General features: G+C 52.6%; 1 protein-coding gene across 1 annotated transcript in view; it reads left to right on the forward strand.

Moving 5' to 3' along the window:
* Positions 1–25,380, forward strand: part of TESMIN (testis expressed metallothionein like protein) — a 139,687-nt gene that overhangs the window by 21,735 nt on the left and 92,572 nt on the right. The window contains exons 7-9 of the mRNA XM_065403341.1: positions 1,070–1,161; positions 6,554–6,625; positions 7,259–7,361. Of these exons, the coding sequence (XP_065259413.1) occupies positions 1,070–1,161; positions 6,554–6,625; positions 7,259–7,361 (267 nt within the window). The remainder of the gene's footprint in view (positions 1–1,069; positions 1,162–6,553; positions 6,626–7,258; positions 7,362–25,380) is intronic.

Here is a 25,380-nt window from a genome sequence, read left to right on the forward strand (position 1 = left end):
GCACTCTGGCAAGCATCCTCCGTTGTACTTCAGTAGGATTTCCCTCTCCTCTACTCACCCTGGTTAGGACTTAAAATGTTCATTGTTATTATGCTTTATAAGTATTCAGGTTGTTATCCTTGTTATTTATCTATTATCACTGTGGTAGTTGTTAGAACAGTGTGTTAGTTTAAATAAAACAATAGGACAGAAGCCTGATAAGAAGATAGAAAGCCCTGGATTTCTAGTCTGTCAGTAGAAATAGAGTTCAAACAAATAGTGACTGGAAGTTATTACGTGATGACGTGATTTGAATGATATTAATTTGAATGAAATGTGTCAGATGAATTTGTGGCTCAGGCGAATTCCTAGTGGATAAGTGTCTATATAAAAAGGGGAGAGGAGAGAAACCCCAAGCGCTGAATGGAGTAAGGCGCCTGAAGTGTTCTCTTATCCATAAAGATAGTGACTGCAGGTCAGGGGTGAGACACACTGGAAATGTGGTGTAAAGAAATTTGCAGTTTTGTTTTCCATATCTTTCTGTATCCTCTATTTCTACATTCCTTCCCATCCTCTTCTTCCCAACAGTTCCCTGTTTTCTCCTCCCATCTGTATAACCTCCCAACATAGCCCCAGCCTTTCTTTTCCTGATCCTCTCCAAAAAAGGTGCTAACCATTGTTTCTCCTTTTAAATTTCAAATGCTCTGGGGCCAGTCAAAGGGTTTATTACATTTAAACTCAATGGAAAACATCAGTGGCAGTGGCCAGTGGCTACTGACTGCCGGAATTAAAAAGAGATTGGACCCAGACTAGACAGCAGCATAAAAATACTGTGCCAGTGCTGAACAGCATAAATGAAACTTACTGCTAGTTCTCTGTAATAATGAGGACAAGGGTCCTGGCATATCGAACCTTTCTAAAGAATGTGACTACATATTTTCCCAAGATCTGTGCCTCCATTAGTTTTATTAGTAACTTTTGCGTGATTAAACCAGTCCACGGTTCTCTGTCTCATTCTCATAGTCACAGACATGATTTGTCTTTATTAAAACTTAGCAAAAACAGAATTTTTGCTTATTATTTTGAACAGCTTGAGAATGGATCCTTACAATCAGTAGCTAGCAGTGCTACATTCCAATCAGAAGTAAATCTTCAAGGGCCAACAAACATGACTTTAGTTGGGTAAGAAACACAAAACCTTTAATTTTCTACTAATTTCAGTGTCAACTTATTTTGTTTCAGAGTGGTAGCCGTGTAAGTCTGTATCAGCAAAAAGAACGAGGAGTACTTGTGGCACCTTAGAGACTAACAAATTTATTTGGGCATAAGCTTTCGTGGGCTGAAACCCACGTAATCGGATGTATGCAGTGGAAAATACAGTAGGAAGATACATATACACAGAGAACCATTGTAATATTTCTTGTCGTTTTGGAGAGTTAACTTCAAGCACTGATATTGTTGTTCTTAATATGTCTTTTCCCCTCTCTTCTTCAGCGAAACTAACAGGAAAGTGAGGCTTTGCACTGGGGAAGGAGGAGTGCTCCAACCTTTAAAGGGACAGGCATCACATTTCCTCACCCTACTTTAAAAAACTTCCCTAATCTATGTACATTATCATTTATGTGGCTAACAGGAAACACCTTAAAGACTTAACAGTGAGCTTCATTGACATGTTGCTCATCCGTCCAACTTCTTTTTCAAAACTTTGGAGTGTCTGCCCAGTGTTTCTTGATTTCAAGGTGCTTTTGTTATCACCTTGATCTTAATCCAATTCACCTTGAGCTTTTCAATTCAAGATCTGCCTGAGAATGGTGGATACTTTCCTTCAATCACATACAAAGGTAAAACAACTGATTGTCCATGAAGGTGAACTTTCACCTGGAGTATCCCTTTGGGGACTAACTTATCTCCAGTATAAGTCTTCAAAACCATGAGGTGCCTTCCAGAGCAGGGGTTCTCAGCTTTTTTCTTTCATGCTATAAAATCTCCATGGCTCACCTGTGCCACAACAGTTGTTTTTCTGCATATCCAGTAGATTGAAAGCTACGTCCGGCATTAGGGCGTAGCAAGCAGGACAATTGCCCGGGGCCCCACACCACAGGGGGCCCTACGAAGCTAAATTACTCGGGTTTCGGCTTCAATCCAGGCAGTGGGGCTCAGGCTTCAGCTTCAACCGCATACCCGAGCGAGTCTAATGCCAGCCCTGCTCTCTGTTTTATTTTGGCAGATCCCCTGAAACCTGCTTATGACCCCCCAAGGGGCCCCGGACCTCTGATTGAAAACCACTGTTCCAGAGGAACTTGTGACAACATCTGGTGATAGGTAGATGCAGAACTCAGTGAGATGGCAGCTCCAGTATCAAGCTGCATTCTTGTAGGAACTCCCTCGATCAAGAATGTGACCAAGATAGCATCTCTTACTCCAGCTTCTGATAACAGATGTAGTGCTAGGTCTTGATCAGTGTCACTAGAACTCTTGTCTTTTTCCATATGATGAATTCCCAACTTCCATCCTTTCTTAGGTTCAGTCTCCATAGGTGTCTTCTTAGACGTATGGCTACTCTGTGTTGCTGGTAATTGAACTGTGTGACAGGTCACAGCAATGTGTCCTTTCTTTTGCACTTCCTGAAGATAAGCTGGCATGCCCAGCATTCCTTCTCAGCACATGTGGTTTATGCATAACAGCCACACAGAAGTTCCTTAGGTTCCTGTGGTCCTCTGTCTCGCCAATGCAGGAGGGGAACTTCTTGATTCACATTAAATTTCAGCAAATCCTTCTCTGCGGTCTCCATGACAATTGCTATCTCAACAGCCTTCTTGAATGTGTAAGGGCTGATACAGTCAGTAACTTTTTCCAGATCTGGTCATTGCATAATCCAGAGACAAATTGGTCATGTAGGGCTCATTTAATGTTTGTTGGAACTGACTGTGTTCTGACAACATCCTGAGAGCAGCAACAAATTGTGCTTCTGAATCTCCACTTCCCTGATGTCACTGATGGAACCAATATTATTCTGCTTCATCAGCGGGGTAGGAAAAAATGTTCCTGCATTGTTGCAGAAATTGTGGCAGATGTAGCAGTTCAGGGCACAGCTGGAGACAGTAGGTCACACAGGTGTCCATATGCCTTTGAACCCATCATTGTCAGCAAGATTGAAATTCTTTGCATGTCTGAAATGGAGTTGCAAGCAAGAAATTGCTCAAAACATTCAAGGTACACTACCCATGATTTCTGGTTTTCATCGAACTCACCAACATTGCCCACAAGAGTTGCCATTTCTCTGCTCTCCTGTTGGACTTCACATTTCCTGAAGGTCTTCTTTCATAGAATCATAGAATATCAGGGTTGGAAGGGATCTCAGGAGGTCATCTAGTCCAACCCCTTGCTCAAAGCAGGACCACAGTGAAACTTTTTTTTCCATTTTACTGTACACGAGCTGCACTTAATCTGCCTCTTCTGGCTGTGTCTACACTGCAGAATGCAGAATTCTTCCTGTGGTTGCACTTGGGCTCCCTCTCTGCTTGCTTCTTCCTCACTGCTTTGTTTGCACAACTCCAGCAGTAATTGCAGAACCCTTTATCCTTTGTTCAATTTTATTTGCCTGCTTCTCCCTCTCTAGCTAGCTGGCTCTCACAGTCCCAGCAGCAAAAAGCAGCAGTTTGTCACTTTGTGCCTCTGAGTCTAGATCAGGGGTCTCAAACTCAAATGACTACGCGGGCCGCATTACTGACACCTCCCCCACGCCGCCCTCGACCCCGCCCCCACTCCACCCCTTCCATGAGGCCCCGCCCCTGCCCCACCTCTTCCCACCCCTTCCCTTCCCCCATTCCAACCCCTTCCCCGAAATCCCCACCCCAACTCTGCCCCCTCCCTGCCCCCAGGGGGTACAGGAGGGGTGTGGGGTGTGGCAGGGGCTCAGGGCAGGGAGTTGGGGTGTGGGGTGCAGCAGGGGGTCAGGGTGTGGCAGGGGGCTCAGGGCAAGGGGTCAGGGTGCAGGGTGCGGCAGGGGGCTCAGGGCAGGGGGTTGGGGTGCAGGAGAGGTGCGGGGTGCGGCAGGGGGTTCAGGGCAGGGGTGCGGCAGGGGGCTCAGGGCAGAGGGGCAGGGTTCAGGAGAGGTGCGGGGTACGGCAGGGGGTTGGGGTGCAGCAGGGGGTTCAGGGCAGGGGGTCGAGGTGCAGGGTGTGGCGGGGTCGGGGTGTGAGGTACGGCAGGGGATAGGGGTGCAGGAGGGGTGCGGCAGGGGATTCAGGGCAGGGGGTCGGGGTGCAGGGTGCGGAAGGGGGCTCAGGGCAGGGGGCTGGGGTGCAAGAGGGGTGCGAGGTGTAAGAGGGGTTCAGGGCAGGGGGCTCAGGGCACGGGGGTTGGCTGCAGGAGAGGTTCGAGGGGCAGGCTGTGGCCCAGCACGCACCGGGGGCAGGGTAGGCTCCCTGTCTGCCCTGCCCTGCCCCCGCGCTGCTCCGGGAAGCGGCCGGAACCTGGGGGAGGAGGGGCACAAGGGTCTGTGTGTTGCTGTTGCTTCAGGCACCGCCCCCAGCAGCTCCCATTGGCCGGGAATGGGGAACTGCGGCCAATAGGAGCTGCTGGGGGTGCTGCAAGAAGCAAGAGCAACACACAGACCCATGTGCCCCACCTTCCCCACGTTCCGGCCGCTTCCCGGAGCGGCGCGGAGGCAGGGCAGGCAGGCAGGGAGCCTGCCCTGCCCTGGTGTGCGTCGGGCTGGAGCCGCTCTAGGTAAACGCTGGAGGAGGGTGGGGGGGCTGCGAGGAGCTCGCGGGCTGCAGAAAATAACCCCGTGGGCCGCATGTTTGAGACCCCTGCTCTAGATGAACTTTTTTCTTTTTGATGATCATGATGATGATGATTGTCTTCTTCAGGCAAAGGGAGCACTAGATACTCATGGGATAAAAATTCCTCATCACTAATATGTTCTATCTGAACCCAGCACAGAAGGAGATAGACAGAGAGGGAGCTGATAAAAGCACAGGTGACTGCTGTGATGGTAGGTTTATTGTTCAGCAGGAAAACTGAAACTAACACAAAAGTGAGGCTTTGCACTGGGGCAGGGGGGTATGCTCAAACATTTAAAGGGACAGGACACCACAGCTGCAACCTGCAAATAGTGGCTTCCTCTGTGCTGCTCTATTTAGAGCACTTAATTTCAACCACTGTTTGTCATACTCTCCAATGCTGTATTAGTCCCATTGATTCCCAACATTCTGTTCGCTTTTTTGACTGCCGCTGCACATTGAGCGGATGTTTTCAGAGAACTATCCACAAAGACTCCAAGATCTCTTTCTTGAGTGGTAACAGCTAATTTATAACTTATCATTTTGCATGTATAGTTGGGCTTATGTTTTCTAATGTGGGTTACTTTGCATTCATCAACATTGAATTTCATCTGCCATTTTGATGCCCAGTCATCCAGTTTTATGAGATACCTTTGTAACTCTTCGCAGTCTGCTTTGGACTTAAGTATCTTGAGTAATTTTGTAGCATATGCAAAATTTGCCACCTCACTGTATACCACTTTTTCCAGATCATTTATGAATATGTTGAACAACACTGGATCCAGTACAGATCCCTTGGTGACCACTATTTACCTCTCTCCATTCTTAAAACTGACCATTAATTCCTACCCTTTGTTTCCTGTCTTTTAACCAGTTACTGATCCATGAGAGGACCTTCCCTCTTATCCCATAATGGCTTACTTTACTTAAGAGCCTTTGTTGAGGGACCTTGTTAAAGGCTTTCTGAAAGTCCAAGTATGCTATATCCACTGGAGCATCCTTGTTCATATATTTGTTGATCCCCTCAAAGAATTCTAATAGGTGAGGCATGATTTCCCTTTACAAAAGCCATGAAACAAACCTTGTTTTAGTTTGGGATTTTTTGGATCAGTACATATATCTTCTCCCTTCTGCACTCCAAACTCTTTGCAAAACTCTCTGTAGTGCTGCAGATTTACCCCATACTCTAACTCTTCAGTAAAACCCCAGCTGAAAACTTCAATAAAAACCAGATTCTCCTCTCTCCCCATCACCTTTCCGTAGGCCCAGTCACATTTGGGGTTCTTTCCTTTCTTTCAACTCTGAAATATTTCAAGAATTTGACATTCCTTTATTTCATGCTAGATTAAAAAAAAATTGAGAAAACCTATATAATATGCTTTAAAATCTGTGTTTATCTGACATCTCCTAACCCGTCCCATAGGCCTGCTGTGTGTTCCAGCAGACTCCATAGTTGATGTGATGTTACAAGCATAGTGCATGCTAGGCATCACTTGGAGTCAGTGATTTGGACTTTGGGGACCTGAAAGAATAAAATATGTCCGTTTTAAAAGTTAATTTATATGCTGATGACTCGAAATCTAACTATGGGGAATTCACCATATAATTCTATAGCTAATGAATCTTTCTTAATTATGCTGTATTTGAAAATCATCTTTAAATAATATTGATACCTGATGCTAAAAAGTCAGTATTTGTGGTTTAGGGGGAAATAATCATAATTAATTTTCATACGTTTTTACATTAAAATATCATCTAATATCTTTTTTCTTTTTTAATCTTTATAGATTGCCTCTTAGATCATGGGATACAAAGTCTAAAAAACCGTGTAACTGTACCAAATCTCAGTGTTTGAAATTGTAAGTAACTAACCAACTAGCATTTATTATGAAATATGAGCTAAGTTTATTTTGGAAAAGGCAAAACTTAGAAAACACGAAATAGAATACATGCATGTTCCAAAATACACAACTAGTATGTTGGGTTAAAACCAGAGAGGGTCAGATCCTTAGTGGGTGTAAATTAGTGTAACCCCGTTGTGGTCATTGTAGCTAGGCCTGTTTACACCGCCTGTGGATCTAGCCTAGAGGTGTACATGACTACATGTGGTCTAGAGTTTTGAAGAATAAAACTTGAAACTAAATAATATTGATTATAATATGTGGCAAAAACATTATGAAGTTGTATCAACCTCTGTATACTTGAGGCTCACTCCTCTCCATGTATATATATATATATATATATATATATATATATATATATATATATATATATATATATATATAGGGAGAGATACAGATGCTGATACAATTTCATTATGTCATTATGTTTTTGGCATAGATTATAAAATGTGTGAGAGAGAAGTAAGCATCAGATATAGTGGGTGTGTGAGACGTATATGTTTCTTGTTTGGTTACCAGAAATTCTTTCTTGAAACAGGAGAATGATGAAAAATAGTTAATTTTTATATATATTTGCTTTGTTAATCACAGATATTGTGATTGCTTTGCCAATGGTGATTTTTGCAACAACTGCAACTGTAATAATTGTTACAACAATCCACTTCATGAAACTGAGCGGTTTAAAGCTATTAAGGTAATAAAAGTACAATATTTATGTAGTTCAGACAGTAAAAAATATACAAGTGTTTTTGTTTGGTTTTGGTTTGGTTTCAAAAAGAGTGAAAAATAGAGGGCTAATTGCTATGCAAGAAGCAATATAGTATATCTGTCTCAGCTGTTACTATGCAATTATATTATCTAGCTAATTTTTGTAAAATTTGTAACATAAAAAAAATCTATTCTCCAAAGGTAGGTGCTTTGTAATAACTCTGTATTACTTGGTCTGTGCTCCTAGAGTGCAACTGTTAGGAATTCCTCAATATGGTTCTAAGTACTGTGAATAGTGGTAGTAGCTGATGCTGATCTCATCAGACTGAGAGTTTTGTCACATCTGATCACACAAAGCCATGACACTTCATTGCATCATACCCTTGGACTTCTTTCTGTGTCAGCATGGCTCTTTGGATGGTAAAGCTGGAGAGGTTTGGACTCTCCAAGCAGGTGCCTGAAGTCCTCCTTGCTTCTTCAGATTGCATCCTGGAGAGTACATTTGGTTGCTGTTTCAGTTTTGTGTATCACCATGCTGAAGGCAGACCAGTTTTTCTGCTGTCCCTTTTCCTCAGATTCATGAGGGGCTTGTTACATTTAAAGCCTGCCTTTTAGAAGTCCTTGGTGTCATGAAATCTTAAGGCCTGATTGAAAACCCATTGAAGTCAATTGAAAGACTCCCATTGTCTTCAACAAAAGGGCTTTAGATCAGGCCCTTAGTAAGATATTTATAAATCTGATGAAACCTCCTCAGATAAATACCAGTGACTTCAAGTTTCTTACATGGAATGTTATATTTCTGGTGAAAGTGGCTGACCCCGGCTGGCGGATAAGTCTCTCTCTATCTCTTTCTGTGTTCTCCACCACCCCCGCAGTTCTGTTGGGCTCTGCCCACTGTGCAGCCACCAATGGGATTGGAAGGACACAAGCCCTGCAACCAGAATGACCAATGTGTGTGTGTCTCTCTCTTTCCCAGACCTGAACATCCATGAGGTCGAAGACCTTTGGTGCTGGGACTGGCACCAGGACAGCAGGCTCCTCGGCTATAAGAACACAGCCAGGGTGGGGGAGGTAAGGACACTCTGCTAGGGCATGGCACAGCTCTGCAGGGCGGGTGGCTGCCTCCTGGAGCCATGCGACGGAGTTGCCGTTCTAGGCCAGGATTTGGAGCCTGGTTCGGGGCAATCTGCTGAAGCCTCACATCTGGTTGGTTTCAGGTTTTTTCCAAATTTTTCTCGGAGGGGCAGAGAAGATTCTTCCTGCAGACAGCAGTGCTGGCCATGCACGACCCCTGCTGCGTGTCAGCCAGGCTGGGCTGCTCCTTACTTACTCCCTCCTGGGGCAAGCCCAGCAGCTGATGGGGAACAAGGTGAGCAGCTGCATTAGACTCAGGAGATTGGGGCGGGGCCCAGGCCTCATTCCCATCCTCTGGCCATTCGCCGGCCTGGCAGCAAGGCGACTGGTGGGGAATGAGAGTGAGAGCAGGTGCTCCTGGGAAGGGAGATGAATTCACCTCCATGAGCAGGAGGGAGCCAGCTTGTCCCCGGAGCAGCTCCAGCCCAGCTCTTTAGCAAGGCTAATGAATGACAAGCATTGCCTCAGCACGGACTTCTGTTCTTGGGAAGGGCAGAAGAGTCCTCTACGTGCCCTCTGCGAGCCTCTCCTGTCACCCGCGCCACCTCCCAGAGTTGTTCCCATCACTGGCAGCCTGGGAGGCCAAGGACTGAGGGGTGATGGCGACTGACCGGGCAGTTCTGAGGCACATGGGCGGGGGAAGCTCGTCCTGCTGCCGGCAGGGCTGGACTCGCTCTAGAGAGAACGGGAGGATTCACTTAGCAGGGGCTGCTGATCTGCCCCATTCACCAGGGCTGCCATTCTGCGGCTTCAGCCTCAGTGGCTGGGATGACTTGGGGAAAGGTCTCAAGCTCCCCACATCCCACTTCACTGCTGCCAGAATCCCTCCCCCCCCCCCCGCTAGAGCCCCCTCCCTGCCCAACCTGGGTGGGGTTGAGGAGAGGGGTCAGAGAACTTGAGCTGTGGATTGGAGGTGGGACAGCTGTCAGGGGCACTGGGTGGGAGGTGGCAGGAGCTCCCCCTACAAGGAGGTTGTTGGCACTGGAGGTCTCTAGAAAGGACAACAAGACTCCATTCTGGGTGTCAGGAGGGGGACTTCATCCCTCAGAGGTGCGCGGGTGCTGGGTGGAATTGCTGCTGGTCCCAGGTGCCCTTAATTCCCCCTGATTCCACGGGGGCGTCTGAGTCTCTGACAGGTCCTCGTTCCCTTGCAGCAGGAGGACGTCACGGCCAACATAATGAACCAACTTCACATCATCCGGCACTTGCGCCAAGTGCCGGAGGCGCTGCAGGAGTTCTGCCTCCAAGGCCACCAGCAACTCCTCCTCCTTCTAAACGGGGAGTGTAGTGAGACTGAGTGGCCTCCCTCCGAGCAGGAGAGCGAGGGCCCCTCTACACGCCCCTTGGAGGGCGGAGCCTATATCGCCCCATCCCCCTCGCCTGTTGCCTGGCCACCGGGGCCTCTGGTGGACTCTGTTGCGACTGAGCGGCCTCCCTCCGAGCAGGAGAGCGAGGGACCCCCTACACGCCACTTGGAGGGCGGAGCCTATATCGCCCCGCCCCCCTCACCATAAGGACCGGGACGTGGCCGGAAACATAAAAGGCCGGCCCTGCACCACAGTTGGGGGACAGCCTGCAACAGAGGAGGACACTTGGCCTGTTCTCCAGAGGCCCCTAACCCTAACCCTAACCCCAGACATGGACGAGGACCGGCCCGGAGTACCCGCTGTGGTTTACCCCGAGGAGCCGGAAGAGGCCTGGAGGCCGCAGGTACCAAACCCCGGGGAGGCAGGAAGTAGCCCAGGGGCAGCCCGGGAGCTGCTGGCTGCAGGGCCCGGCGCGACTCAGTCGGCGTGTTGCGGCTGGATCCCCGCCGACGCAGGGGCAACCAATCCTGCCCCTGCCAGCGCCTTGGGCTGGGACGCGGGGGAGGAGGGTGGGCCCGCGTCCCCCTGCCACCCCACCCCGGGTGGCTGACCCCCTACATGGTGCAAGGAGGCTCTAGCCCAGGACAGGAACTGTTTGTTGGCTGGCCACCGGGGCCCCGCCCAGACTAGAGCCAGCCCTGTCAAGTCTGTCTGTTTGCTGGCTGCCAGGGTTCCACCCAGGCCAGGGCCCGCCCTGGAAGTCTGGTTGTTTGTGGGGTGCTTGGGCCCCGCCCAGGCCTGAACCACCCCTGATACACTGCGTTGAGGGGCTGACCACTTGAGCGACCTCAGCCCAGCAGCGCCGGCTCTACCATTTTTGCCGCCCCAAGCAAAAACAACAACAACAACGCTCGGACTGCCAAAGCGAGCAAAAAGAAAACCAAAAAAACCCCCAACCACTCGGACTGCCGCCACCAGAACTGCCGAAGCAGAAAAAAACACAACAACAACGCTCGGACTGCCGCCACCCGAACTGCCGAAGCAGAAAAAAACACAACAACAACGCTCGGACTGCCGCCACCCGAACTGCCGAAGTGCAAAAACCAAAAAAGTCGCCCGGCCTGTGCTGCCCCAAGAATGGACGGAATGCCGCCCCAGGCATGTGCTTCCTCCGCTGGTGCCTGGAGCCGGCCCTGCAGCCTGGTTGGGACAGCTGATCGCTGAGGGGGCTTGGCTTTAGCTGCTGGGCCTGTGAGCCTAGACCAGGGGTCTCAAACTCGGATGACCCCGAGGGCCGCATGAGGACCAGTTCATTGGCCCAATGGCCGCATCACTGACACCCCCCCTCGCTGCCCCCAGCCCTGCCCCCAGAGGGGGCAGGAGGGGTGTGGCAGGGGCTCAGGGCGGGAGTTGAGGTGCAGGGGGCTCAGGGCAGGGAGTTGGAGGGGTGAGGCAGGGGGTGCAGTAGGGGGCTCTGGGCAGGGGGTGGGGTGCAGGAGGGAGTGTGGGGTGTGGCAGAGGGTTGGGGTTCAGACGGGGCTCAGGGCAGGAGGTTGGCTGCAGAAGGGGTGGGGGATGCAGCAGGGGGCTCAGGATAGGGAGTTGAGGTGCAGGAGGGAGTGTGGTGTGTGGCAGAGGGTTGGGGTTCAGATGGGGCTCAGGGCAGTAGGTTGGGGTGCAGAAGGGGTGGGGGATGCAGAAGGGGGCTCAGGATAGGAAGTTGGGGTGCAGGAAGGATGTGGGATGTGGCAGGAGGCTCAGGGCAGGGGGTTGGGGTGTGGGGTGCAGGAGGGAGTGTGAGGTATGGCAGAGGGTTGGGGTGCAGGCAGGGGGCTCATGGCAGGGGGTTGGGGTGCAGGCAGGAGGCTCAGGGCAGGGGGTTGGTGTGTGGGGTGCAGGAGGGAGTGCGAGGTGTGGCAGAGGTTGGGGTGCAGGCAGGGGGTTGGGGTGCAGGACGGCATTGGGCTCTGGCCCGGAGAAATAGCCCCGCAGGCCGCGTGTTTGAGACCCCTGGCCTAGACAGAGCACTCAGGTATTTCCATCAGCCTGCTCAATGGCAAATGCAGCCCCCCAAAGAAGTGAAGAAGAGTGGAAGTGAAAGAGTAAAGCTGGACCATCCGCTGAGCTGCTGCACTCAAGTGAGCAGAGCCGGGGAGAGAAGAGGGAGAACTCGAAGGTGGCTGGCGGCAGTAGGGAGGAGAAGCAGTTTGGGAGCCGGGAGAGGAGAAATAAATCGTTAATGACAAATGCTGCCGGCTCTCTCTTGTGTGGTGAAGGTTGAAAAGGGGTCTCGTTACTATCACGCTAACCTTTCACATAGCTGTGTATGATGGGGGGAGGGGGTCTATAAAGGTAAGAGGTCACTCTAGGGGCTTGAAGTCCCAGATTCTGGGGCTATTGCCTCCTTCTACCAGCTGATCTCAACCCAGCAACTCCCTCAGGTGGTAGCAGTAGTGAGCTCTTGTCCTCCTTTTCCGGACTAGCCACCAGAAAAAGGACACGATCCATCTGGCCAAGGAAAGAGAGAGGCAGTGTTGCCTGTTAACATGGCTCTTGTGGGGGAGCACGGTAGGTTACTTTGGACTAGGTAGGAGCCACATGTCTCCAAACCTGCACCTCCCGAGGCTCCAGAGACTTCGCTCCCGATCCCAGAGCGTCCTCAGAGTCCTAAAGCGCCAGATGGAATCTGGCCTCTCCCCCCACCTCAGCAGTCCAGAAAATGTTATTTGTAGACATGTTCTGTGTCCTCTCCTGCCACACTCCCCTGTTGGCGACTAATGCAGTCACAGAGTCCAGGCTCGGATATTAGGGAACACTATGTCACTAGGAGGGTGGTGAAGCACGGGAATGGGTTACCTAAGGAGGTGGTGGAATCTCCATCCTTAGAGGTTTTTAAGGCCTGGCTTGACAAAGCTCTGGCTGGGATGATTTAGTTGGGGATTGGTCCTGCTTTGAGCAGGGGGTTGGACTAAATGACCTCCTGAGGTCTCTTCCAACCCTGATATTCTGTGATGTCTCTGTCCCTCTTTTATACTTTCTTTCAGTTGCTAGAAAGATCTTTGCTGTGTCATGGGGGTCAGGCAGTCCCATTGGTCAGGCAGTATCCCACTGACTAAGTGCCCTCTCCAAGGAGTCTCTCAGAGAGTGGATTCTTCCTGATGGGCCATCAACACCTTTCTGGCCCTCCTTTGTTTCTACTGTAAAGCTGGCTGTGGGCATCTCCCAACCTCACAACATATTTCAGAAACACACATAGAGCATAACTTCCCATACAATGACAGCACATCCAATCCAACAGGTTATGAATGTTCAACAGATCCAGACATTTTACATACCACCTCACAAGGCATGCATAATACAAAACATCTCATAATCATATCACGGGGTGAATACTGTGTGCTACTGAGAGATACAGGGTTCCAGAGTGTCAGTGTATCATGGCCAATGGCAGTAAAAGCCCAAAGGAGATGCTCCCCTGGAACAGCCTTTGGTGACAGCAAGGTCCCCACTGAGAACTTCAGTGCGACTCTGCAGCTGTTACCCAGCTGTCCCACCCCAGCATCAGCTGCAACTCAGTGCTTTTTGGGTGGCTTCATGCTGGCTGCATGCCTAGACAGCAGATAAAATCTGCGAAATCTGGGACTAGGAAGGAATTTCCCCCAGGTCAGATTGGCAGAGACCTGGGGGGAGGGGTCGCCTTCCTCTGCAGCATGCGGCACAGGTCACTTGCAGGTTTGAACTAGTGTCAATGGTGGATTCTCTGTAACTTGAAGTCCTTAAACCATGACTGGAGGACTTCAGTAACTCAGCCAGAGGTTAGGGGTCTATTACAGCAGTGGGTGGTGAGGTTCTGTGGCCTTCAATGTACAGGAGGTCAGACTAGATGACCTTCTGACCTTAAAGTCTATGAGTCTTATTGAGTGGTTCACCCTTAATGTAAAGAACCAAAACCTGGGAAATACCAGACAGGAGACCATCAAACAGGAGTAAAAAGCAGTAAAAAGCCTCAGCAAAGAGCTCCAGGATACATAGCAGGGCTCATGTGGCAGTGAGTTCCAAAGACAAAAGGACCCATTCATAAGATCACGTTATCTGAAGAAGCCACCCTAGAGACAGCTGCATCTCAGCGCTGGGCGAGCCATCCCCATGTAGTATTGCTGTGCTGCTGTTCCTCAGCTGTCCCACCCCAGAGGTGACTGCATCTCAGCCCCAGGTGACCATTACCCAGCAGTGGAAAGAGTTGAATATTTGCTAAGGGTTTTTGTTTTCAGTTCTAAGAAATACCTCATTTCTGAGAAGAGGCAGTTGGGATGTCATTTCTGGACGGAGAGACAGTGGTAACATCCAGAAATTCACAAGGGGGTGTATCTCTGGCCAAACTGTCCCCCTCCCTCTTCCCCCCAAGTTGGTCACAGTTCCTGACACTTTCAGTGCCCTTTAAAGCACGTGCACTTCCAGACCCTGCTGCTCCGAAGAGCCCGTGGGGGGATCTGGGGAATGAAGATTCTCTGCACCCTCCAGTCTCTGTCACTTGCTTTTCCAGCCTGGCCCCACCTCTCCGGGCCTCTCTGTGCTCCCCTCCCACAGGCCCACTGCCTCCCACCCCTCGCACTACCAATGTGAGAGCAGGGCCGCCCCACCCACCTTCAAACCCCCACCAGCTGGGCTGCTGGGAGGATGAGACACAGGGAGTTACGCTTTTGTTTCTCAGAAACAAAAAATTTTGCCTGGACAGAGAGAAGCGAAGATTTGGCCGGCTAAGAGCAGGGGGCGGAGGGGGGAGGGCGTGTGGAGGGTGTTTGCCCCCAATCTAGCCCATCCCCCCCAAGGAGCAGGATTGTCCCCCCCACTCTATCCCCCCCCACCAAGGGGCAGGATCGTCCCCTCTGCTCTATTCTCCCAGGTTGCAGGATTGTCCCCCGCAGTCTATTCCCCACCCATGGGGCAGGATCGTCCCTGCCTGTTCCCCATGTTTCACCCTCCCTAACTGTGCTAGGGCATTGCCAAGTCACATGATTAGTCTTGGCTCTCTGTGGGGTGGAAATTCCCAGCAGCTGGGGGTGGGAGGGTGGGACAGGGGCAGTTCGGACCTCACCCTCTGTCCAGCAGAAAGACTGGCACAGGCAGCGGCTAATCTACCCCCAACGCTGGGTCTGGCTCATGGCGTGATTTGAAACACTGTCAAACTCTGACCAGTTCAACCAGCTAAAACCAGGGCAAACCCTTGGGCACGTGGAATCCCCCAGAACAGTGGCTTGTCTTGCGTTAGCCGCAATCAGGACATTTACAGGCACAAGCTAATCTATGGAAGGAGAGCCGGCCCCTCAGCTGTTCACCCCCCCCCCCCCACACACACAAAAGAGGGGTTCTATATATTTGCTTGCCGGTCTTTGGAGCCGCTTTTCCAGCCCTTGCCACTGGAGGGAGAAGCTGGAAAAGGGGCTCCAAAGACCAGCAAGCAAATATATAGAACCCCTCTTTTTTATTGGGGGGGGTGAACATCGAGGGAGCTAGCTCTTTCCGTGGGTTAGTTTGTGCCTGTGATGCGCACTGCTTTGCCTTATCACAGCGCAGCAATCCCATGCCTCCAGCAGCTGGGGATTGCAGGAAAACCCCAACTGCCCTGTGAATCTGGCAACTTTTCGGTGGATGAAATCCTGATAGATTATGTCCAAAGAGGGAGGGAAACAAAATTCCCATTTTCTATCTTGACGGGGGGGGGGGGGTCCACTTAGGATGAAAAAACGAATTGGGCCGGCCCTGGTGCTTGCTCAGGAGGCATCACTGATGGTAGGACAGATAGAGCCGGTCCCCTTTGTGGCACATCGGTGGCTGGGAGGGATCCCAGGGTGGGAAACTGGGGAGTCTCCAGCAGAAAAAGAGGAGACTTTGGTGCTCCGGGACCAGAGCCCAGCGCTAGGGGAATAGGGTGAGGCCAGGGCATGTTCTTTCCCTTTTCTGTGCCTCAGTTTCCCCCCACCCAATGCCCAGGGCTCTGTGGGGGTGAGAGGGTGAATTTGCTCTCACGCCAGCTGGAGGAAAGCTCGGCCAGTCAGCACCCAACTCACTGCATGATGGGAAGGAAGCTATTTCCTTGTTAGGCCCTGAGCGTGGCCTTTCCTAAGGCCGAGCTGGGTGCCTCCCGGACTCGGGCTCCAGCAGCCCCTGTGTCTCCCCAGCTGCCCTCGGCAGCGAGTCGGACTGAGATCAAACTCCTCTTAAAGGCTTGTGCCCCTGCCGGGCATGGCACTGCCAGTGATTAACCCCTGGCACACGGCATCTGCCAGGCTGTAGGCAGCAGAGAAAAGCCCAGTGTCACCAACAGCCCCAGCGCTAGGGTAGTCTGGGCACAAGCCAACACCACGCGCTGTGATACGGCCAAAGAGCGTCGGCCATGCTCCCAGCCCGGTGTGGGGGGTGTCTCTCCAGGGACGCAGAGATGCTGACAGCGTGCAGGGGGCCATGGGGGATAAGTAGCTGGACGTGAGCCCCCGTGCGACAGTGTGACCAAAGGAGCTAAGGATGCCCAAACAGGGGAATCGCGCATACAAGCAGAGAGGTCAGTTTATCTCTGGATTTGGCGCTGGTGCGACCGCTGCTGGGGTCCTGTGTCCAGTTCCGGTGCAGTTCAAGAAGGATGTGAATATATTGGAGAGGGGGCAGAGGGGGGCCACGCGAATGGTTAAAGGATTACAAAACGGGGCCTGGAGTGATAGACCCCAGGAGCTCAAGCTGTTTAGCTTTGCAAAGAGAAGCTCCCACCTCCCGGGGTGACTTGACTCCAGTCTAGAAGCACCTACACGGGGATCAAATATTTAATAATGGGCTCTTCGGGATAGCAGAGAAAGCTGTAACATGATCCATTGGCTGGAAGTTGAAGCTGGACACATTCAGCCTGGAAAGAAGATGTCCGTATTTACCAGGGAGGGGAATTAACCATGGGAACAATGTACCAAGGAGTGCGGTGGGATGTGTTTAATCGAGGTGGGATGTGTTTCTAAGAGATCTGCTCTCGTTCAAACAGGAATTAACTGGGGGCAGTTCTCTGGCCTGCGTTATCCAGGAGCTCAGCCTTGGTCCCTCCTGGCCTGGGAATCTACCAATCTCTGCCATGACTTCTTGGAATCCGTCTTCTCGCTCTGGTGCTGCCCGGGGGACAGGAACACAAAGTGGGCAGGTAAACTGAGTCACGCAGCTTGTTCACAGAAATATTCCCATGTTCTCTCGCTCCTCCCCAGACTCCTGCTGCCAGGAAGGGGCACACCTGGGCTACAGATCAGCCATCCTGCAGCAGAGCCCTTCTGCTCCGGGTGCCAGGTCCTGACCCAGTAGGTTCCCCCCACTCAGCGGGTCTGGAGAGATGCAGCGACTCCGGGAGGACGTCACCTGCTCCATCTGCCTGGATGTCTTGGATGATCCCATTTCGATCAAGTGCGGCCACAACTTCTGCCAGGGCTGCCTCGTGGCTCACTGGCGCGGGATCTCGGCCTGGGGACCCAGCTGCCCTGAGTGCCGGGCTCCCTGCTCCAGGGACAGGATGATCCCGGATACGAGGCTGAGAGCCCTGGGGGAGAAAATCACAGCACCCCTGCGGGAAGAGATGGAGCCAGTTAGACCAGACAGGCTGAATCAGGGGAAAGGGGTGCAGGCTCTCACAGGCCCCAGGGCGGGGACTGGCTGGATCAGGGGGTGGGGAATGGGACACGGGGCCTTTCCTCCCTAGGGGGCGCAACCTCTGATTTGGTGGGCAGGGGACTGGCTGGCTCACGGGGGGTGGAAACGGCTCAAGAGGATCTGATCTGAGGGGCAGGGGCCTAGTTGGCTCAGGGGTGGGGTCCCAGCTCTGACCCTGCTCTCTCCCAGCAGCAGGGGCCGGGGGCTCAGCCGGAGCCGGGGCGCCGGTGCAGCTGGTGCGTCTGGACGAAGAAGGGGGCCTGATCCTGGACGAGGAGGCCCTGAGCCGCTGCCTGGAGCAGCGTGGGGTGGGGGACGCCCCCGTCTGCCTGGTGTCCATCATCGGGGAGCAACGCCGGGGCAAATCCTTCCTGATGAACTGCCTGCTGCGCCGGCTCCAGCGCCAGGTGAGTGGGGACGGGATCCCCAGCTAAGGCTCCGCCCCTTGAACCACAGACCCCGCCCACCCCAGATAAGGCCCTGCCCCCTGAACCACAGACCCCGCCCACCCCAGATAAGGCTTGCCCTCCGCAGGAAGGGCCTCTGCTCCCTCACCACAGGCCTATGTTGCCAGGTGTCCAGTTTTCGGTCGAAAAGGGAACCTGGCAGCATCCAGTCAGCACAGCTGACCGGACACCAAAAGTCCGGTTGGTCACAGTAACCGGCCTCTGCCACTGGGGGGCAGCTGGAGCCACATGGAGGAGCGGCTCTCTGCTCAGCTGCTGAAGCCTGACAGAGCAGTGGCTGGCTTCTGGACCAGGCTCCAAGAGGAAGGTGCCACCGCCCGGGGGGAAGGGATCCTGCCCACCCCTCCTTCTGTCCCACTGTGCCCTCACTGCCCCCGCCCTGGGCCCTCGGTATGGGGACCAACCCCTCCCTGCCCCCTTGTGCCAGGGACCAACCCCTGCTGTATACTGCTGTGCCCCATCAGCTCCTCCCAGCGGCAGCCGGTGAGTCCCAGGAGAGGGGGGAGTGTGTGCGGAGAGCAAGACGGAAGGAGTGGGGGAGAGGTGTGAGCAGGGGGCGGGGCCTTGGGGGAAGAGGTGTGGTTGGGGGTGGGGCCTTGGGGGAAGAGGCAGGGCACGGGGCGGGGAAAGGGTTTTGGTTTCCAGCCATTAGAAAGTTGGCAACCCTACACAGGCCACGTCCCCAGCACCACAGGCCCAACCCTACGCAGCCAGGGCCCCGCCCCGTTCACCGCATGCTCCACCTGACCCAGCGAGTCCCCTGCCTGCTTCACTGCAGCCCGCACCCCCTATACCAAAGGTCCCCCCAGCCCCCAGCCAGTGTCGATCCTCTCCCTGTGCCAGGCCCTGACCACAGCTGCCGAGACCTCACCCTCCTCAGCCATGGCCTCTCCCCCTGCCCCACAGGTCCCCACCCATCCCCTGCACCCTGAGCACCCCAAACCCCCCAAACCGCATTCCCACATCCCCTGTCTCTGGTTGCCCCCCTACAGAACCAAGAGCACGTGGCCCTGGGGGGGTTTGAATGTGGTGCCGGGACGGCGACCGTCACGAAGGGGGTGTGGATGTGGGGCCAGCCCCTCTGGGTCCAGGGCCAGGGGAGGAAGGTGAGTGGGGCAGGGGGGCAGGCTGGTGGATGGGGGATGGGGCAGTAGGGAAGGGGAATGAGGGAAGTGGGGGACAGGATCCTGTGCGGAGCAGGGAGGCTGGAGGGGGGAATGGGGGAAGCTGTGGGGGGGCAGAGTCCTGGCCCTGGGGCTCCCTACAGACACACTGGGGTGGGGTAGGAGGGCTGTTCACAGTTTGATCCCAGGGAACCGGGCAGCAGAGGTGCCAGGGCTGGGCAGGGGTGAGGGTGGCGTCAGCACAGGGCGCCCGTCGCTGTGGCCGGTGGATCTGTCCGTGTGTCTGTCCCTGCAGGTGGCCGTGTTCCTGGTGGACACCGAGGGCTCCCTGGACCTGCAGCGCCGCATGGAGACCAGCATCAAGCTCTCCGCGTTCAGCATATTGCTCAGCTCCTACTTGGTGGGGGCGCAGTGTAGCCGGGAGAGGGGGGGCTCAGTAGGGGGTGCTGGGGGAGCAGGGAGCGGGCAGAGGGCTCAGTAGGGGCTGCTGGGGAGCAGGGAGTGGGGGGGGGCTCAGTGGGAGGGCTGGGGAGCAGGGAGTGGGCAGAGGGCTCAGTAGGGGGTGCTGGGGAGCAGGGAGTGGGCGGGGGCTCAGTAGGGGGTGCTGGGGAGCAGGGAGCGGGCGGGGGGCTCGGCAGGGGGTGCTGGGGAGCAGGGAGTGGGCAGAGGGCTCAGTAGGGGGTGCTGGGGAACAGGGAGTAGGCGGGGGCTCAGTAGGGGGTGCTGGGGAGCAGGGAGGGGGTGGGGGGCTCAGTACGGGGTGCTGGGGAGTAGGGAGTGGGCGGGGGCTCAGTAGGGGGTGCTGGGGTAGCAGGGAGTGGGTGGGGGCTCAGTAGGGGGTGCTGGGGATCAGGGAGTGGGCAGGGGCTCTGTAGGGGGTGCTGGGGGAGCAGGGAGTGGGGGGGACTCGGGAGGGGGCACCGTGCAGTGGGGAGCAGGTGGGGGGTTTGCAGGGGGCACTGTGATTCAGGAAATGGTAGGAGGCCCAGCAGGGGGCGCCGGGGAGCAGGGAGTGGAAGTGGGCATAGCAGAGGGGCCATGCTGGGGTGAGATGTGGGGTCGGCAGGGGGCGCTCACCTTTTCCTTTGATTATTTTCTAGATTTTTAACATTTCCAGCACATTTACGCGGACGGAGACAGATTATCTGGAGGTGGGTGGGGCAGGGGATACACACGGCTCTACTGACACTGACCTCTCAGCCTTGGCCCTGCTGGGAAGGACCCAGGAGTCCAGGCGCTGTTAGGATTGGAGAGGGGGAAGTCTATAGGCTTTGGGGCTGTTATTGATGGTTAGAAAGTCCCAGAGATCTCCCGCTAGGCCGGGCTTCAGATGCAGAGAATCTAAACAGTACCAGGTGATGAGTATTTATTAAATATTTGCAATTGTCGTATTCACGGTTAATTACCATTATCTGGCGGCTCTTATTCATTAGCCCTGTAGCTCTGGGTGGTTGGTCATTACAGGTGGAGAAGAGATTTCTGTGTCCTGGTCGACTCCCCTAAATGATCTGCAATGCGCCTGCGGACTCAGGTTGCCGGGAGGGTCGGGAGCCTCGTGGTGGCGCCCAGTGGGTTTGGTGACCCAAAGGTGGGGCGGGCGGAGCAAGGGCCAGATAGAGCTCCCCCTCTTCCCCCCAATAAATCAGCATTTCTCAAGACTGACCAGTTCCAGCAGGGCTTTCTGGTGGGGGGCCGCATGTGCCCATCCAGAGTGTCGTGCTCAGCCAAACCAGGGCCTGCAGAGTTAAGGGAAACGCCTGCCCAACCGTACCTCGGCCCTCTTGAAGCGACGCCCCAGTAGACCCGTGCCGCCCAGCCCTGCGCTCTGCATTTGCTGAGTATGGGGCAGGAGACACCTCCACCTGCCCTGCACCCAGACACTCAGCCTGGATTGGCAGGAACCAGCCTGGGGCAAACCATGATGCTCTGCGTTAGGGAAGTGTTTGTGATGGGGAAAATGTTCCATTGGAATCTACCCAACCAACTCTAACCCTGACCCTATGTCCCATCCCCCAGCCCTACCTCTGTGTGCCCCTCCCCACATGCCAGGGGTCTATGTGCTCCCATTCTCCATCCCCCCACGCTAGAGGCTCTGTGTCACCTCCATTCTCCCAGCTCAGCACCCAGAAGATCCTGCTACCTCCGTTCAACAGAGTGGTTGGCTCATTGGCTGCTGATGCTACTCACCAGATCTAAATGGAAACTGGACTTTTTCAGTTTTCCGATTTCCTCCCGAATCAGTGGGGTTCTTCTCATTGATGTCTAGCGCGTCCCCTGAAATTTCAGAATTGATCATATGTGGTCTCAAAAAGTTATCACGATACAGACAGACAAAGAGAAATGCCACTGAGTTGTGTGTTAGCCTTTTACTTCACTTGGCCAATTAACTTCTATAATTGGTAATTTTATCTTCATTAATAGCTGCCAATTATTGGTTACTTGTTAGTCACTATTGGCTGCCAGCTGTTGGTTATTTAGTACCCACCATTAGCTGTCAGATTATTTCATAGTGACAGTGTGGAGAAATGGAAAATAAAAGTTTTGCTGAAAAATGGAAAACTCACAAAATCAGAATCTTTTCATGAAAATTTGCATTTTCAAAGAACAGCCAAATTTTAGTATCTCTTGGGTGTCTCTCTTCACAGTTTTAGGGAGCTATCATTGTTTCTCAGGTTTCAATCTTCAGTTTTCCGTCTTTGGTTTTCAGTTCTTGTTTATCGTGTTTTGGTCCAGGCTTGTCAGTTTTGTGGCTCTAATTATCACTTTACATATCTACCATATCAGATTTTGTTCTTCATTTCAGGGCTGTTCGTTATTGGTTTTCTGCTCTTGTGTATTAATTACAAGATTTCACTGTATGTTTTTTCAGCTTCACTTATTATGGTCTCTCTACTGATTATCAGCTTTTCGTTTTCTTTATAAATTTAGGGTGTTTAAATATTTTTTTTTCAGTTCTGCTATTCACTTATTGCTCCTTTTCACTATTGGTTTTCTGCCTTTGACTATTCATTGTCTAATTTTGACTAGGTTTTGTGACCTTGATCTGGTTTTCATACTTCAATTACTGGTTTTCTGTTTTGGCTATTGGTTTTCTGATTTCAATTGGCGTTGATTACTGAGGGCTTCTGCATTCAGTAATTGGTATTCTGATATTGATTCCTGGTTTTCTGTCTTTGACTTTTGGTTTTCTTGGCTTCTAGATCTGGTTTTCTGACTTCTATTTCTGGTTTAGACTCTTTGACTATTGGTTTTCTTGACTTCAAATGCTATTTTTTATTATTGTTGATTTTCAGACTCTGTTTCCCAATATCTTCCTTTGATTACTGGTTTTCTAGCTTTGATGACTATGATTAGTGGTTTCCTGTTTTTGACCATTGGTTTTCAGATATTAATGATTAGTTCATTGATTGATTTCTTTCACTGCTTTTCTGGTTTCAGTAACTTGTTTTCTGATTTCAATGACTACTTTTCTGCCTTTGATTATTTCTTTTCTGACTCCAGTTATTGGTTTGCTGAGTTCCATGATTGGTTTTCTGTGTCTTCAATGACTACTTTTCTATAATCACCAATTGGCTTTTCTGGATTTAGTTATTGCTTTTATAATAACTAGTGATTAGAATAACTAATAATCTGTGATTACTAGTGTTGAGCTATCAGCATTTGAAACTATGTTTTTCTCTCATTTCATCAATTTTCTCTCTTCAATTATCAGTTTTCACTTAACGTTGTTTGGGTTTTATTTAGTTTCAATGACCTTTATGTCACGGGTTTATTTTGCACCACCAATCTTGATGGATCACCTTGAGTTACCTGTGGGGGGATCTTTTGTTCAAGATGGAAAAAAAATTCCTTGTCTCTCTCTCGCTGCATCGCAGATGTTCGTTCATGTTGCGAAGGAGGTCGGAGAGACCTGCAGTCTGCCCCCAATCCAGGTGAGTCCTCGTTTCCCATCAACCCAATGCTGGTTCCACCCCCCACTCCCATCACCCCCACCTGATTCTTATTATTCATTGTCTCTATTGCCAGAGCACCTCAGACCCCCCCCCCTTCCTAGACCAGAACCCCATTGTGCCAGGTGCTGGTCAAACCCCGAACAAACAGCCAGTCCCTGCTCCCATTATTCTCCCTCCACACTCACGTCATGCCCAGGATCTCGGTGTCGGTGGCTGGGTTCGATGGCAGCCTCCAGCTCTGGTCTCTCTGTGCCCCCAGCCCCAGTGTGACCCTTCTCCTGCGCTCTCTGTTGCAGCGCCTGGACCTGTTGGTGCGAGATTGGCAGCTCCCCGAAGCCTACGGCGCAGAAGCGGGACAGGAGTATCTCAAAGACATCACACAGGTAATGACCAGAGCCGGGCACCACGTGTGTTCATGGAAACAGCAAACTCCGGCTGTGGGGCGGAGCTGAACGTTTCCATGGTGGGTCTGATCTCTCGCTGACAGCCACAAATATCGGTTTAACTCCCGCAGGACCTGGCAGCCTCTTCTGAGCAGCCCCTGGTGTTGGGAGCCCTGAGGGCGAGAGGGACCCGGTGCTACCTACTGCCCCACCCTGGCACTGGGTTCACCAAGAGCAGGGCAGGAACGCCAGGCAGTAAGAGACCCCTCTTCCCCCCGGGTTACACCCCCAGCCCCCCCTCTCCTCTTCTGCGCTGCCCCTACCCACATCCCTGCCCCCATCTTCCCCTCCTGCGCTGCCCCCACCCCATAATCCCAGTGCCCAGCTCACTCCCCTTGGCTTTGGGGGAATGTGGGGGGTCGGGGGCCAGTGGAGAGGTGAAAGCGGGGAGCAGGGTCCTGGAAGAATGGGGGGAGAAGGTGGTGAGGGGGGCTCCTAGTTCAGAGATGGTCCCATCCCAACCCCCACCCTGTCCCCTCTCCCCCCACAGATGGCTGAAGCATTTGCAGCGATGAGAAAGGAGAAAAACAGCAAAGCAGTAGAAGCCGCCAGGAGAGAATCTGAACAATTTGTGCAGGAGCTGGTGAGCGCAGAGGGGCTGGGAGTCGGGAGTGAGGGGCACCGGCAGAGCTCGGGGGAGCAGGGCTGGGATAGCAGGGGGCTGCGGGTGTATGAGTCAGCGGCACCCCCTGTGGCTGGGTAACACTAATACCCATCCCTAATGGCCCATCTCTCCCCGCTTCGGGCAGGACCGTGGCCACCAGAGTATAAACTGCTGCCTGAGGGTGAAGCCTGGGGAGATGAAGAGACGGCTGGAGGGGAAACGCAGGGAGCTGCTGAAGCATTGCCGGGGCAGCTGTGGGGCGAGGACCCCCAGAAACAGGCTGCCCTGAAGGTGCTGGAGCAGGGGCTGGCCGGGAAGACGTCCAAGTTCCTAACGGCCTACGGACAGCGCTTTAAAGAGAAGGCCGTGCGGTTGGGCCTGTACATTGGAGGGAGTGTCCTGGCTGTGGTGGGTGCGGGTGTTGTGGCGGGCATCAGCCCAAGTTTGGTGGTCAAGGTCGGAGCGGGGGGCCTTGTCCTGATCAGGAGGATGGTGGGAAGATGGGTGTGGGGCTAATTTGGTTTTAGAAAAATACAACAGGCACCAACGCCCCAGGGCAGGGGGATGAGGGGCAGGGTATTCAGATCAGGAGCCCCTGCTGTGGGGTGACAGATAGTGGGGAAGAACCATCACACCCCACCCCGTGCAAGACTCTGTCCCAGCCCTCAGCACTGGGAACCTCTGTATGCAAAGGATGGGGATAGATACATAGATAGATAGATAGATGGGGTGGATGGGGATAGATAGATAGATTAGATAGATGGGGTGGATGGGGATAGATAGATAGATTAGATAGATGGGGTGGATGGGGATAGATAGATAGATAGATATATGGGGTGGATGGGGATAGATAGATAGATTAGATAGATGGGGTGGATGGGGATAGATAGATAGATGTATGGAGTGGAGATAGATAGAGGGGGGTAGATGGGGATAGATAGATAGATAGATAGATAGATAGATAGATAGATAGATAGATAGATAACCCTTCTGCCCTTCAGCATTAGCAGGAACAAGGGCCGGGTTCAGGATCTAGGGGTTCCGTTTCAATAACACAAGGCAAAACTGGCTCGAGTCCCCACCCAGTGACCTGGGACAATTACATACCACCCCCCGGGCGCCTCTAAGAGGCAATACTAACCCTCTCGCAAGCACAGAGTCTCAGTGTAGCAAAAGCCTTTTAATAAAGGAGGGAAATAATGTGGCACTGTGTGGGGAAACACCACAGACAGGATTCATAACACAAACCATGAGCAAAAGACCTACCCCCAAGTAAGTTTGGAAGTGTCCTTTTCCCCT

Source organism: Emys orbicularis, chromosome 4 (assembly GCF_028017835.1).
Source record: "Emys orbicularis isolate rEmyOrb1 chromosome 4, rEmyOrb1.hap1, whole genome shotgun sequence".
NCBI lineage: Eukaryota > Metazoa > Chordata > Testudines > Emydidae > Emys > Emys orbicularis.